Source organism: Zeus faber, assembly GCF_960531495.2.
Source record: "Zeus faber genome assembly, chromosome: 5".
Classification (NCBI taxonomy): domain Eukaryota; kingdom Metazoa; phylum Chordata; class Actinopteri; order Zeiformes; family Zeidae; genus Zeus; species Zeus faber.
In genome coordinates, this window is record NC_137192.1 from 2,225,739 (window position 1) to 2,240,443 (window position 14,705).

Sequence of the window (14,705 nt, forward strand, 5' to 3'; positions counted from 1 at the left end):
GTGAAAACGCCTTCTGTGACCGATTATAGGTTTTGGGGTTTTGTAAAACGCAGCACGAGATAGTTTTCCGACTTTCCTCTAAACAAAGCATCGGCTCAAGCTGTCTGTTCTGTCCACGTGTAGCAAACGCTATTCAGTCCACAGGGCGCAAGTGGCTGAATGTGAATGACATCCAAAAGACTAAGCTTGGACTTATATAACTTCAGATTATACGGTTATCCCGAGAACTGTGAATAAGTAAGCCTGGAACTTTCATAGCTAAGTGATGTTGGTGTGAGCAAGGTGCTTTTTTTCTTCCTTTTATTCAGTTTAGAGTTAGCTGCGCCTTCGTGCCCTTCAGATACAATCCCTCGATTTCAATCCAGAATCTTCCTAGGTGTGTGTTTGTGTTTAACTTGGTTTAATTATCATTTTCTACCTCAACCTTTTTACCATATTATCAGATTCTGCTATAAAAAAGAAAAATGTATTGTTTGATTAAGAAGTAGTTGGGTATTTATCTGATATCTCGTGTGAGACTTCCTGAATGTAGAACCTTGACCCTGAGATTTATGGACCTCTGTCGACGCCTGTGCAGCCATAAACTGAATTCAATTTTCTTTTCAACAACAATAGAAATATTTAGGGGTCCAGCCTTGCGTCATAATAATAATAATAATAATAATAATAATAATAATAATAATAATAATAATAATAATAATAATAATAATTCCATGGAATGGGTCCTGCAAAATTCCTTCATGTGTCTTTGCGAAGTTGGTGATAACGGTGCGAAAGCATTATGGCTCATACCAAGCTTACAAGCTCGCAAATTATCAACAGTTAAACAAAATATAATTACAGCATTTACCTCTGCCTCATGACTCACTGCAAACCATACTTGTTTCTTTTTCTTCCAGTGCAGAATTGAACTAGATACAATGATTTGACACAGCTAATATGATAGCTCACTTTATCAAAGATCAACAAAGTCAAAAGTCACTTTGGTAATGGTTGACATCATGATTCCTTATGTCAAAGTTCCCCAAGGTTGAATTCTATGCGAAACTAACAGCACTGGGACATTTTACTATCTTGTAAAGTTACGCTGTAAAGGTTATTGCAAGCAACTGGTTTGGCTGCGGGTGGACAACCTTTGCTGCGTTCCATGGAAACACATTTGTTAGTCAGTGGATATAACTATTTGTTTAAAGGGGACCTATTATGTTCCTTTTTAAACAAGATAATGCAGGTCTCTGAGCCAATGGGGTCTGAGCACAAATTCCGGGCTGTGTGGAATTTAGTCTGTAAACGTTCAATTATTTAACCTCATCAGTCCATTAAAATCTGTTACTGAAGAAATTTGAGGTACGAAATAAGCAATCCAGTTGCACTCATATTAGATGTACAACTCCAAATTTAAAAGGTCATTCCGACTTCCGACTGTGTCTGGAGCAGCGAGGACCTTGGATCCCAGGGGGATGCGGCAGGGCTAGGGGCTTTGTTGTTTGATTCAATTACGGAAACATCGGAAAATCAAATAAAATAAAATAAATAAAAGCATCTACGGCTTGGTTTGGACAAACACGGAGTAGATCACTCACCGCAGCAGAAAAATCTTTATTTGTCACACATGCACTCATGTAGTGATCAACACACATGCTTCAAATGGTGGCCGGTGAAATGAGTTCTCTGCTTTTGACCCATCCTGGCTTGTCCTTCCTACGGGGGACAGCGGGCAGAATACAGCCACCCGCCCAGTTACAAATGTACATCGCTGGTCAGACGACAATGTTCTGCATGTTTTTAGTGGGGGTCCTTACCTATGTTACAAGGTGGGAACTCCATGTGAGCACGGAGAGAACATGCAATCTCCACACAGAAAGGACCCTAATCGGGAGACAAACCGATTAGGAACCCGAATCGAACCCAAGACCTTCTTGCTGTAAGGCAGCAGTATAACCGTATAAGCCTTCAGTACAGTCAGTCCTACCATGGACACACACACACACGCACGCACGCACGCACGCGCAAAGCAAATACTTACAATTCCATCATCTGCAGTTTTGTCACGGACAGTTGGTATTAATTCCTCTTTCTTTTAAAATATTTGCGGTGGTCTCTGCAACCAACAGAGCACTTCAACAGCAGACAGATCATAGCTTCAATGCTAGCGTGTCCGGTGGCGCTACAACTGTGGGTGGAGTTACTCAGATGCGGGGTGGTTCTAATTAGAATGACTCCCTCTGTGACGTGTAGGAGGGCAGCAAAGCTGAATGGCTGGTTTCACCACGTCTTCTGAATGACAATGCTGACAGAAAACTGACTGGGTTGTCTTATTTCACAGTTTTTGTGTTAGTAGGCCCATCAGAGACCCAAATGTAAGTGAACATACCAATAATTGGTCGATTAATCGGCCGGCCGATTGTGGGCGGTGCCCACATAGCCCCGCCTCTTCTCACTCACTCGCTGTCTTCACTCGTCTCATTCGCTCCGGTTTGTTATGGTGTTAGCTCATTATAAATGGTAAGAGCAGAGCCTCCGCGACCGATTTTGAAAGAAAACAGCAGGAGTGCTGTTTGCAAACACTTTGTATTTGACACAAAATGTAAATCTAACTCAGAGAATTTGAGTGGAGTTTTTTTAGTCCTCCCGACAAAAGTGCGCTGTGCATGCATTACGGTTTTCCTGTGTTTTTATCCTACAGTATATCCATTAAATTTGTGTGTTTCCTAACTTGTATGAAACACATTTTAAAATACAACACGGTTCTCTTTAGTGTTGGTTTAATATGGGAACGGAGCGGCAGGGGGACCCACAGCAGAGCACAGATCATGGGCCTCCGCAGAAATCCATTACCCCGATGCCCATTCAGACTAAAAAAATAAAATAAACGTGGCAGCCCCTGCACGTGCCTGCCTGTGTGTCCCTGCCACTCCGTCACACCGTCTCCCCTTGCTATCCATTGCTATTGGACTTTATTTAGTAAAAATGTTATGTTTTTGTGTTATTACTTTACTTGTAAATAATAAATCCTTTACTTCTGTAACAGGGAGACTCTATTTCCCGACCAGACAGTATGATATGATGCCGTTTATTATTATTTGTTTATTCTAAAATGTATAATTATTTATTTTTCAGTCATAAGTTTGTTTTTTTAACAAAGTTTAGTTTTTTGATTACCCGTGGACATTTAATTAGTTGATACATTTTCTATTTAAAATAAGTGCGCTGGGGAGACAGTGTAGACAATAACATTAGTGTTAAATAAATGCTCATTTAAGTTCAGCAATTTTGTGTCTCTTTGTTATTATTATTAAATTGTTGTATTGGTTGGTTGATATGGCAATGTTTGAAAATTGTTTCCAATATGCAACAAATGAATGGCTCATATACTACTGTGGTCGTGACGCTTTTATGCTAATGTTGACTAACATAAATTTTCTTGAATATTAATTTTTGAGGTGAAATGATAATATTGTTTTGGCGCTTCAATGCAGACAATTGAATCAACAACATTTCTCCATGTGGCTGAAGAAAGATACGACTCTTCAATTATTTTTTATGAATCAGCTATCGTCATTCAAGGTGAGGGTGGAGGAGGAAGGAGTTAGAATCTATTCTTCTATGTTCAGACTGATCTCCTTTGTTAATGCTAGCACTAGCAAGAAGTGTTACATGCCATGGTGTTAACAATACCTGACATTTGTCTGGTAAAAAATACTACTCCTTCTGCTAGAAAAATTGAGGGGGGAAATTAGTTAGTCTATCATAATCTAATCTCAACAAACAAGTGTCTACTTGTCATACTTTGTGATGTACTAAGAATGTAACGCTTCAACAGAGTGCATTCATAACCTTCTTTATCCACTAAGAAATTTAAAAGAGCTCATTTTGTTTATTTGTCAATTATTCTGAATCAATGTAATTTTGGTTTTAGGGAATTAAAGACACCATGTGATCAATCTCTCAGGTTCAACATTTCAGGTTTGGATTAAAAACGGAAAATAAAGATACCTGATTTATTTCTTTCTGCTCAGATGCTCTTGCTTACTTTGAGTCACACAGCCCAAACGTGATTTATATTTTATACAGTGATCTCTTAATGTCAAGAGTGATACAACCACCCAAAGATGCTAAATAGCCGGGCGACGGTATCAAATTATCGTCAGTTCTCCAATGCTAATACCAGGGGCAGATTTCATGGAAGCTCAGGGAATTGTCGTTACATTTCAGTGAGTGGTTGTTTTATTTCTTCTTCTTTTAATGTAAAATGCAATACAGCATGAGCCACAAAGACAGAGCATTCGGAGCCTGCGGTTGCGTGTCCGCCAGACAAGACCCCCGAGGAACCAAAGAAGAGAAGGAGGAGGAGGACGCTGTCAAATCTTTTAACTGCCTAATGCTCTGTGCGCATCCAAACGGAGGAGACAAGAGCAAATTAGCCAAATCGGCCTCCCTGCGGTGGGGGAAGGGATTAAGAGTGTGGCCTTTATTGAACTTGAGGGGTCTTTTGTGTTGCATGAATTATAGAGGCAGAGCAGTGTTGCTGAGACAGCTGGAGCAGGAGGGACCGAAAGTCTGTGTTATCGCGTACCCCTATCCAAGCTGTGTGTGTGTGTTTGTGTGTGTCTGTGTGTGTTTGGTTTGGGGGCACTCGAAAATTCACAGTAAAGCCTCTTTGTCTAGGCAACTTGAGTGTAGTCCTCTGGGTTCGCACAGACAGAACATTGCTCCAGGACAAAATGTTTTTGTAATGACAGGGACTGCACACCAGCGTTTGATATGGCAGACTTAACTTTTTTTTAGGGCACTGCTTTATGTCATAACATCACCACGACACCAACGTATACTTTTATTTATTTCCTTTGCTGTTCTATGTTGAATGTTTAAGATAAAGATATAAGCTATGCTGTGTCCTAATTTGAAAATAGTTAGCTTTATCTTCATGAAGAATATGAGACATGCACAGTTCAACAATAATATACTAGAACCTTTGTTTACAAGAATAATGAGGCAAGGTGCAACCCACCATGGAATCAAGGTAGACAATTACCTCAGGCAAAATTATTATTCAAATATGATATCGATGTGATGAAACGCAGAAACAACTCATGAAACACATGGGAATGAATAGGTCTCAATGTGATCTGGTCATCGGTGCGGGTACTCACCGTGGTGGACCACGCCCCTCAGGCCATGGATGATGGGGTCAACAGCTGGATTATCATTCCCACCAACCTGAAAAAACCAAGACAATTGGCATTGTGAGAAAGACGTCCCTTTGGACGTTCCACATGCAAATAGCTTTAAACTATACTCCGGGAGGGAGAGGAGGACATTCTTCAGGGAGGACATTTTTCCTTAAAAAGTTACCTTATTTCACTTAAATAATTATGCCATGGGCACACTACACAAATCTCAAAGTCGTCAGATCGCTGACTCTTCACACTACGTAACTTTCTGTCTCGGGAATCTTGAAGTCGTTGTGGTTCACACTACATGACTAATCGTTGACAGATGGTCACACATTATAAGATCTTTCACCAGGAGCAATCCCCGACGAGTCTATCGGGTCTCCCAGCTACCTTTTGTCATGAAACACATGCAATAATTGACACCGTAAATGACGCAATACCGTGCATGACACAGGATCACTTATTTTTTATAACTTTCTTGATCACTGTAAAAATAAATTAATTAAAAACCTAGAGAGGTAAAGTAAGTAACCTACAAAAGTTAAATGGGTATGTTGTGTGTTTCTGGCTGCTGCTCAGTGCACTCCCGTCTCCCTGTCTCTCCTTCTCCACCCCCTTCACGACCAGATATTAAACCTGTTTGATATCTCAGCGGCATCTGCCAGCCATCGGCGAATACTCCGCGAGCCGTCGGATGGCGTTGTGAGCAGATCACACTAAGCGCTCGTTGCTCACGGAGTGTGCTATGATTTTCCTCCAATCTGAGGCTTTGTTCGGCGATCTCCAAAAATCTATCGGCGAGCGGAAAATCATGCTTGAATCCGGTAGTCTGAACCCGGCATTAGCCATTTTTTTGCTATGTATGATAGATTGAAGATCTATTTCCTCAAAGCTAGTTGAATAATGTTATAGGCCAGTTCATCTATCTCAACATTTTCTGGCTTGTTAAAACTTGTAAAACTTTTTTGCAATATATTTCCCCGTTAAAATAAATCCGAGGAATCTTTGGCATCCCATATCTAAGACACACTAAAGTAGAGAGGCGAAAAGTAGTTACTGTCAATATGTGTGAGTACACACAATTTCCATTTGCATAATTAGAGGGATAGCTGAAGACATGTCAGAGAGAGACACAGAGATCCAAATGGATAGAGATGAATATTGGAAGTAATTAGAGGACAAATTAAACAACCACCCCCACTTCACCCCTTCACACACACACACACACACACACACACACACACACACACACACACACACACACACACACACACACACACACACAAAAGGTGATAACAAACACGTAAATAGCACCAACACGTCCCCCTCTGCTCAAATCATCAAATCCGCCAGTATATGCACTATATGTATATGTATATGATTACCCTCCTATTACAAGACAATTTGAAGAGGACAGTTTCAAGCGGTGAAACAAGGGTGGAACACCATTGGTAAACATCAGGATGGACGGAAGTAAAGAAGGCGCACAGCTAATTTGCGGGAGTCAAATGGGCGGGAGTCACACATCAAATTAGACGTAAAGGAGTTCAGGTTTTCCGGAGTTTCGTTTCAGACCTGTTCTCCGACTCGCCTGGGTTCATCCTTGGTGGTGTTATTGTGTTGGTTTTAGTTCCCGGAAAAGGGTTTTAACTTCAACTCTGTACAAGAGTTTACTCAAGGTCAACACAGCTACACTGCAATTTAGCTTATGTGAGTTGCAGGGAGTTTATTTCAAAGAACAGACTTGTGTGTGTGTTTTGTGTGTACAGTATGTGTTCATGTGGGAAGGGATATCTGTTTGGATTTGGGAGCAACTTGAAATTGTTCATGCCAATTTACTGTTTTGTGAGTTGTTGAAAGTGGAATATGGAGTGTGTCTGTGTGCGAGTGTGTGTGCATGCAAATGTTGTGAGATGCATATCCTCAAACGTCTCCAACATGAACACACAAGCTCCCAACAATGCTGCATCTTTTGCTTGGATGTCTCCTCCGCTGACTATTCGACCTCGTAAGAACCTTCTCCGAGCCATGCCTGCCAAAGTACCAAGTACCAACCGTCGGTTTGTGACATGAACATTGAAGCTAATTAAAATTTGTGTTACTTGAGTCAGGAACACACTTTGTCCAATCAACCTTCTTGTTCGTTGTAGGAAATGCTTTTTATGTTGTGGGGGGTTGCTCTGTTGTTATCACACATGCCCTCTGTGTGGACAGCTTCAACACAGTTGAAAATGAGGCATAGCTAGTTTTGCCAGACAACTCGACTGCAGCACATGCCTCCACACCTTTATGGGCGTTTAAGCAGCCAATCCCTCTTGCCCTACCTGCTTTGCGTCACCTGTTGGGCTCTACTGTTCTATCAAATGGTAGATTCAAGCTCATCGCTCCAATATTTCTAGCTCATTAAGCATGCCTATGTTTTCTGAGTGATGAGCAGTACAGCCCAGATACCCAAACTCAAACAATGCTAATAAAAGATAAATTTTAATTAGATCTAAGCGTCGTTCAGAAATGAAAACCATGGCCATATGGAAAACTGCTTGTTTGAATAAAGGTGTGTGTGTGGAAGATGTGAAGGTGTTTTCTGAGCGTTGACATATCTGTTGTGTTCCTGAGAAAGACAAACCGAGGATGGCCAGGAAAGAGGTAGAGAGAGAGAGAGAGAGAGAGAGAGAGAGGTAATAGTGGGATTCGCGGATGACTGCTGGGGTTTGAATGGGAACATGACTCTGGGTTGTATGAGTCAGCATTAAGAAGAAGTTCCTTTCTTCTTCTGCACCAAGTTGGATCTGTATACAGCATAAATATATATATATATTTATGCTAATTGTCACACAGCACACCACAACACATGCACGCACACGCTTTGGATGGTGGCTGGTGAAATGAGGCCTCTGCGTTTAACCCATCCTGGCTTGTCCTTCCTCCGGGGGCACAGCCAGGAGCAGTGGGCAGCATACGTGGACGCGCCCGGGGACCTGGTGATGAGTGTCCATTGCTGGTCAGACGATGATGGGTGCATGTTTGTGGTGGGGGTCCTTACTGACGTTAGGTGGAGGAAACCCCATGTGAACACGGGGAGAACATGAAAACTCCACACAGAAAGGCTCTTATTTGGGAGATAACCCGCCGGAGCACGGTGCCAACAGCGGCCCAGGCGGGAATCGAAGCAAGAATCGGGAATCGGGAATATATATATATATATATATATATATATATATATATATATATATATATTAACACACACACACACACACACACACACACACACACACACACACACACACACACACACACACACACACACACACACACACACTGTATGTATACATCTTAGGCGAATAAAAAAATGTAAAACCATGGGGGAAAGAAGAGCTTTGTTTGGGCTTCAGTTGAGGCGGAAAGTGGATAAGAAAGATTGTGCATGCACTGAAGGGAAATGAAGAGATGTTCAGGGGGTATAAAAGAGTGAGCCAAAGAGACCAAGAAATGACAGGCAGGAAGACGGGAGAAAAGAGTACACCGGAAACTGGCACTCCATTATTAATGTTTGTCTTGTACAGCCCACGGGTTTGTTCCCTGGGGCCGTAGCCACAGGGGCCCCATTTCACAACGTTCAATGTCCCATCAATCTATCTATCTATCTATCTATCTATCTATCTATCTATCTATCTATCTATCTATCTATCTATCTATCTATCTATCTATCTATCTATCTATCTATCTATCTATCTATCCATCTATCTATCTATCTATCTATCTATCTATCTATCTATCTATCTATCTATCTATCTATCTATCCATCCATCTATCTATCTATCTATCTATCTATCTATCTATCTATCTATCTATCTATCTATCTATCTATCTATCTATCTATCTATCTATCCATCTATCTATCTATCTATCTATCTATCTATCTATCTATCTATCTATCTATCTATCTATCTATCTATCTAGCTTTTTATCTAACATACGTTGGAAACATACAATATGTTTACATTGCAAATGGAAAACTAAAATAAAAATATAACATGAAATTTAATTGGAAAAATGTAAATATTGAAGTCAATACAACAACAACAAGTGAAGGTAACTTGGCATTAAGAACTGATTATTATATGAATTGCTGTTCAAAAAAAAAGAAAAAAGAAAATAAAAATGTATATATATATATATATATATATATATATACAGTATATTTACACAGATAGCTTACAATTTAAAAAAAAGTGTAAACATTTGTGTTAAAAATATATACTGTATACAGATAAGAGAAGATCTATATACAGTACGTCAGTAAGGACCCCCACCAAAAACATGCACATATCATCGTCTGACCAGCGATGGACACTTATCACCTGGTCAACGGGCGCGTCCACGTACGCTGCCCACTGCTCCTGGCTGTGCCCCCAGAGGAAAGACAAGCCAGGATGGGTCAAATGCAGAGGAGCCATTTCACCGGCCACCATCAAAGCGTGTGGTGTGTTGCATGACAAATAAAGACTGTTTCTGTTTGTTGTTTCACCTACTTATTTCAAGTTCATCCAAACCACTAGAGCTGACCAGAGAGGCGGTTGAATAGCTGCTGTCTTCTCTGATATCTATACCTGCAAGGAAATCCTCCTCGGAGAATCCACGTCTTTTGAACACCTTGCAATATCTATAAACTGCAGTGCCCCGATTTTAATCATCGCTGTCTATCGGCCACCAACATCTAAATGTGGCTTTCTTGATGAATTCTCTGAGCTACTGTCCAAGGTCTCCACTGATTATGATTGTGTAATTATCTCAGGTGATTTTTATATTGATGTTGACACTCAAAAGACCCAGATGCTCAACACTTCATTAGCCTATTGGAGGCATTTGACCTCACTCAGCAGGTTTCTGGACCCACCCACAATAAGGGGCATACTCTGGACTTATCAAAAGGGCTAAATATCACTGTACCCTATGTCATGGATGTTGCTATTTTAGATCACTGCTGCATTTGCTTTCACGTGTCTGCTCTTCCGGTACAACAGAGGGGTACCCGAACAATTAAAAAACGTATCCTGACAATTATACCATTGAAACCTTTAAGAGAATTGTAAATGAGTTACCGCTGTTCAAGGCATCATCAACTGAGGATCCTGTGAACAACTTCAACTCCAAAATACAAAATATCATTGATAATATTGCACATGTTAAAACTAAAAACATAGAAAAACAAAAAGCCCCCTGGAGAAATGCGGCAGTTATTAGGCAGCTTAAGAGAGAGTGTGGCCAGGCAGAACGAAAATGGAGAAAGACAAATCTTCACGTTCATCATGAAATTTACAAGGATAGACTCAGCTCAGGCAGACATTCTTTCTTCTCTAAAATCATTAATGAAAACCTCAACAATAGTAAAGTGCTCTTCTTCACCGTTGACCGACTTATTAATCCACCATCTACAACCCCGTCAGAGATGCTCTCCACTGAAAGACTTTGCTACATTCTTCAGGAACAAAATTATAGATATCAGACAGAATATTAGTGCCTCAACATCCAGAAATGAACCTACCCTCCAGTTCTCCAGTAATATGACTGCTGCCATGTCTCATTTTGTCCCCTTAGACATAAAAAGACTGGACGATATTGTTAGTCAGCTCAGGTCCTCCACCTGCTGCCTGAACCCACTCCCTACCACATTTTTAAAAACTGTTTTTAACTGCCTAGCACATGAGGTATTACACATTTTAAACGGCTCTCTTCAATCAGGTATATTCCCTGCAGCATTTAAAACAGCTGTCATTAACCCACTCCTGAAGAAGAGCAATCTCCATGCAAAAGTTATTGTCAACGACAGGCCCATTTCCAACCTGCCATTCCTCAGCAAAATACTTGAAAAAAAAGTTTACCTTCGGCTTAACAACTATCTAACCTCAAACAGCCTTTTAGACACCTATCAATCTGGCTTTCGACCTCACCATAGCACAGAAACAGCACTTATCAAAGTTCTGAACGATCTACATATAAACACTGATGCCAAAAAACTATCTGTTCTTCTGCTCCTGGATCTCAGTGCTGCCTTCGACACTGTTGACCATCAGATTATATTAGTGAGATTACAAAATGGGTTGGCCTATCTGGCCCGGTTCTAAATTGGTTTAAAACCTACCTACAGGACAGGCAGTTCTTCGTGTCCATTGGAGATTTTGTGTCAAACAAAGTGGATATTGTATGTGGATTGTCCCAAGGTTCGATTCTCGGACCATTATTGTTTAATGGCTATATGCTTCCACTGACACTTATTGTAAAACACAAAATACACAAAATAAATTACCATAATTATGCAGATGATTCACAACTGTACATATCCCTATCTCCTGATGACCTGCTCCCCATACACTCCCTCACTCAGTGTATTAATGATATTAATGCATGGATGTCAAAGAACTTTTTACAACTGAACAAAGACAAAACAGAAATACTCATCTTTGGTGCAGGCTCAGAGACAGAAAATTGCAGCTCATCTTAGTTATCTGTCCCTGGAGAGCAAGAATGAAGCCAAAAATCTAGGTGTAATCATAGACGGCGATCTAAAATTTAAGAGCCATATAAATCAAATCACAAAATCAGCCATCAACCATCTAAAAAACATTTCAAAATTAAGAGGCTTCCTGTCAAAAGCAGACTCCGAAAAATTAATCCATGCATTCTTAACGAGTAGATTGGACTATTGTAATGGACTATTCACCGGCCTCCTGAAATCAGCTGTGCAGTGGCTATGGTTAATCAAAAATGTGGCTGCATGCGTTCTCACTGGCACAAAAGAGTTTGAACACATCACACCGGTTCTTAGATCTCTACATTGGCTCCCCGTCAAAACTAGAATTGATTTTAAGATTCTGCTACTTGTATATAAAGCTATAAATGGCCTTGCACCTCAGTATATAAAAGCAATGCTAATTATACACAAACCAGCCACCACGAAGAACTCTCAAGTCCACAGGCATTGGTCTTTTAACTATCCCTCTTACCAACTCAAAAGCAGGAGAAGCTGCTTTCTGTATCTATGCCCCGAGTAAATGGAACACCCTACCGAGGGACCTGAGAGAGGCCCCCACACTGAATACTTTTAAAAGCAGGTTAAAAAACTTGCTGTTCACTACAGTCTATGACTGACTGACTGACGTCTGTCTGTCTGTCTGTCTGTCTGTCTGTCTGTCTGTCTGTCTGTCTGTTACTGGTGCTGGTGCTGTGGCTGCTGCTAACCTTATACCTTAACTTAACCCTCGCTTACCTTATGGCTAAAATTAAGCATCTCTAACCCTATACCCTAACTTAAACACCTCTAACCTTATACCTCAACTTAACCGCCTCTAACCTGAGGGATTTCTCGGGTTCCAGAGAGAGCTACCTCTTCCGGTTCCGGTGACTTCATGCGTGTGTGTTGCTGTTGTCCTTTTTTCCTGTTTTTTTTTTGTTGTTGCTGCTGGAGTTGATGTTGCTGCTGCTGCTGTTGTTTTGTGGCTGCTGCTGCTACTGCTGCTCTTTCTGTGCTGTCCTTGTAGTTCTGTTGTGAAATTACAGTGGGAGGATTATAGGAAGGGTGTGTCTTTGGAGAGTTAGTCAAAATGATGTCCCTCCCGAGGTCAGAATGAAAAACTTGACCCGTAATTTAGGGACGCTAATTAAAGGACCGTGACTGGATTAAGATGAAACGGTGCACAGGGTTGAAATTCCCCTTTCCGGTGAGGGCTACCACTCCCGGTTCCGATGACGTCTTTGCTCTGCGTTACTTCGTTGAGATGAGATGGTACACACTGTTGACTCAATACAGATGAGGAGATTTCTGGTTCCAGTGAGAGCTACCACTTCCGGTTCAAGTGACGTCTTCGCTTGTGCGCTGTTGCTGCTACTATTGCTGCTGCTTTTTTCTGTTGCTGCTATTGTTTCTGCTGGTATTGTCGTTGCTGCTGCTAACCTTATACCTAAATTTAACCATCCAGCATGACTGGATTTAGATGAGATGGTGCACACAGTTGAAATCTCAGTGTCGGCTGCGTTGGTGACGGCTGCGTTGCTTCCCTGAGAACTGTTGACTCAATACAGATGAGATTTCTGGTTCCGGTGAGAGCTACTACTTCCGGTTCCAGTGATGTCTTCGTTTGTGTGCTGTCGCTGCTGCTGTTGCTGCTGTTTTTGCTGCTGCTATTGTTACTGCTGGTACAGTAGCCGCTAGTGTTGTCATTGCTCCTGGTGGTGTTGTTGTGCTGCTAACCTTATACCTTAACTGGTGTTGTCATTGCCGCTGCTAACCTTATACCTAAACTAAACCATCTCTGACCTTATTCCTTAACCTAAACATCTTGAACATTATACCTAAGCATCTCTAACCTTATACCCTAATTTAAATATCTCTAACTTTGTACCTCAACTCAACATCTCTCACATCTCTAACCTGAGTGACTTTTCCGGTTCCGGTGAAAGCTACCACTTCTGGTCCCGGTGACGTCTTCGCTTGTGCGCTGTTGCTGTTTTTGTTGCTGCTGTTGTCTGCTGCTGGTATTGACACTGCTGGTGTTGTCGTTGCTGCTGCTCCTGGTGCTGTTGTTGGTGCCGCTACCCTTATACCTCAACTGGTGTTGTCGTTGCTGCTGCTAACCTTATACCTAAACTTAACTCTCGCTTACCTTATACCTCAACTTCACCATCTCTAACCTAAGTGACCTTTCCATTTCCGGTGAGAGCTACCACTTCCGGTTCCGGTGCCGTCTTTGCATGTACGTTGGTTCTGTTGTTGTTGCTGCTGGTGTCAATGTTGCTGCTGCCATTGTTGCTGTTTCTGTGGCTGTTGTTGCTGCTGTTGTTGTTTTCTGTTGCTTTTGCTGCCACTGTGGTTGGAGTCGCTATTATTGTTGTTTTTGTTGTCTTTGTTGTTGCTTTTGTTGTTGCTGTTGTTTCAGGGGCATTCTTTTGTAATGACTGGCTGACAACTACATTCTCTCTTTCTTTTTTGTATTTCTTTGTAAAGCGCATTGTGTTGCCCTGGAATGAAATGCGCTCTATAAATAAAGTGTGACTTGACTTGACTGACTAAAATACGCATGTACATCTGTAAGATAAGACAACATACAATTAGTTTATTAATCCCCAGAGGGAAATTCAGGGAAACTTAAAAATGTAAATGTAACCTTGATATATATATATATATATATATATATATATATATATATATATATATATATATATATATATATATATTTATTTATATATATATATATATATATATATATATATATATATATATATATATATATATATACACATATACTGTATACATGGAGAAATACAGTGGGCTAGCTGCACTGTTGTACTTGAGGTAGTGCTGTATTTCTCCATCCCATTCCTGCAAATAAATACATGCACAGGTAAGTAGAGTTGTATGGCAGGTTGGCCATGTTAGGGAATGGGCAAGGCAACAGTCTGAGCAGCTTAAGCAGCACCGTTTGGCGTGTTTTGTTGATAGAGAAAAGGCTCGCAGGCCAAACGTATGACTTC

General features: G+C 40.9%; 1 protein-coding gene across 1 annotated transcript in view; it reads right to left on the bottom strand.

Annotated features, from left to right (window-relative positions):
• Nucleotides 1-14,705, bottom strand: part of LOC307231045 (receptor-type tyrosine-protein phosphatase gamma-like) — a 377,917-nt gene that overhangs the window by 99,713 nt on the left and 263,499 nt on the right. Inside the window, exon 6 of the mRNA XM_080001587.1 lies at nucleotides 5,154-5,220. Within this exon, the coding sequence (XP_079857713.1) occupies nucleotides 5,154-5,220 (67 nt within the window). The remainder of the gene's footprint in view (nucleotides 1-5,153; nucleotides 5,221-14,705) is intronic.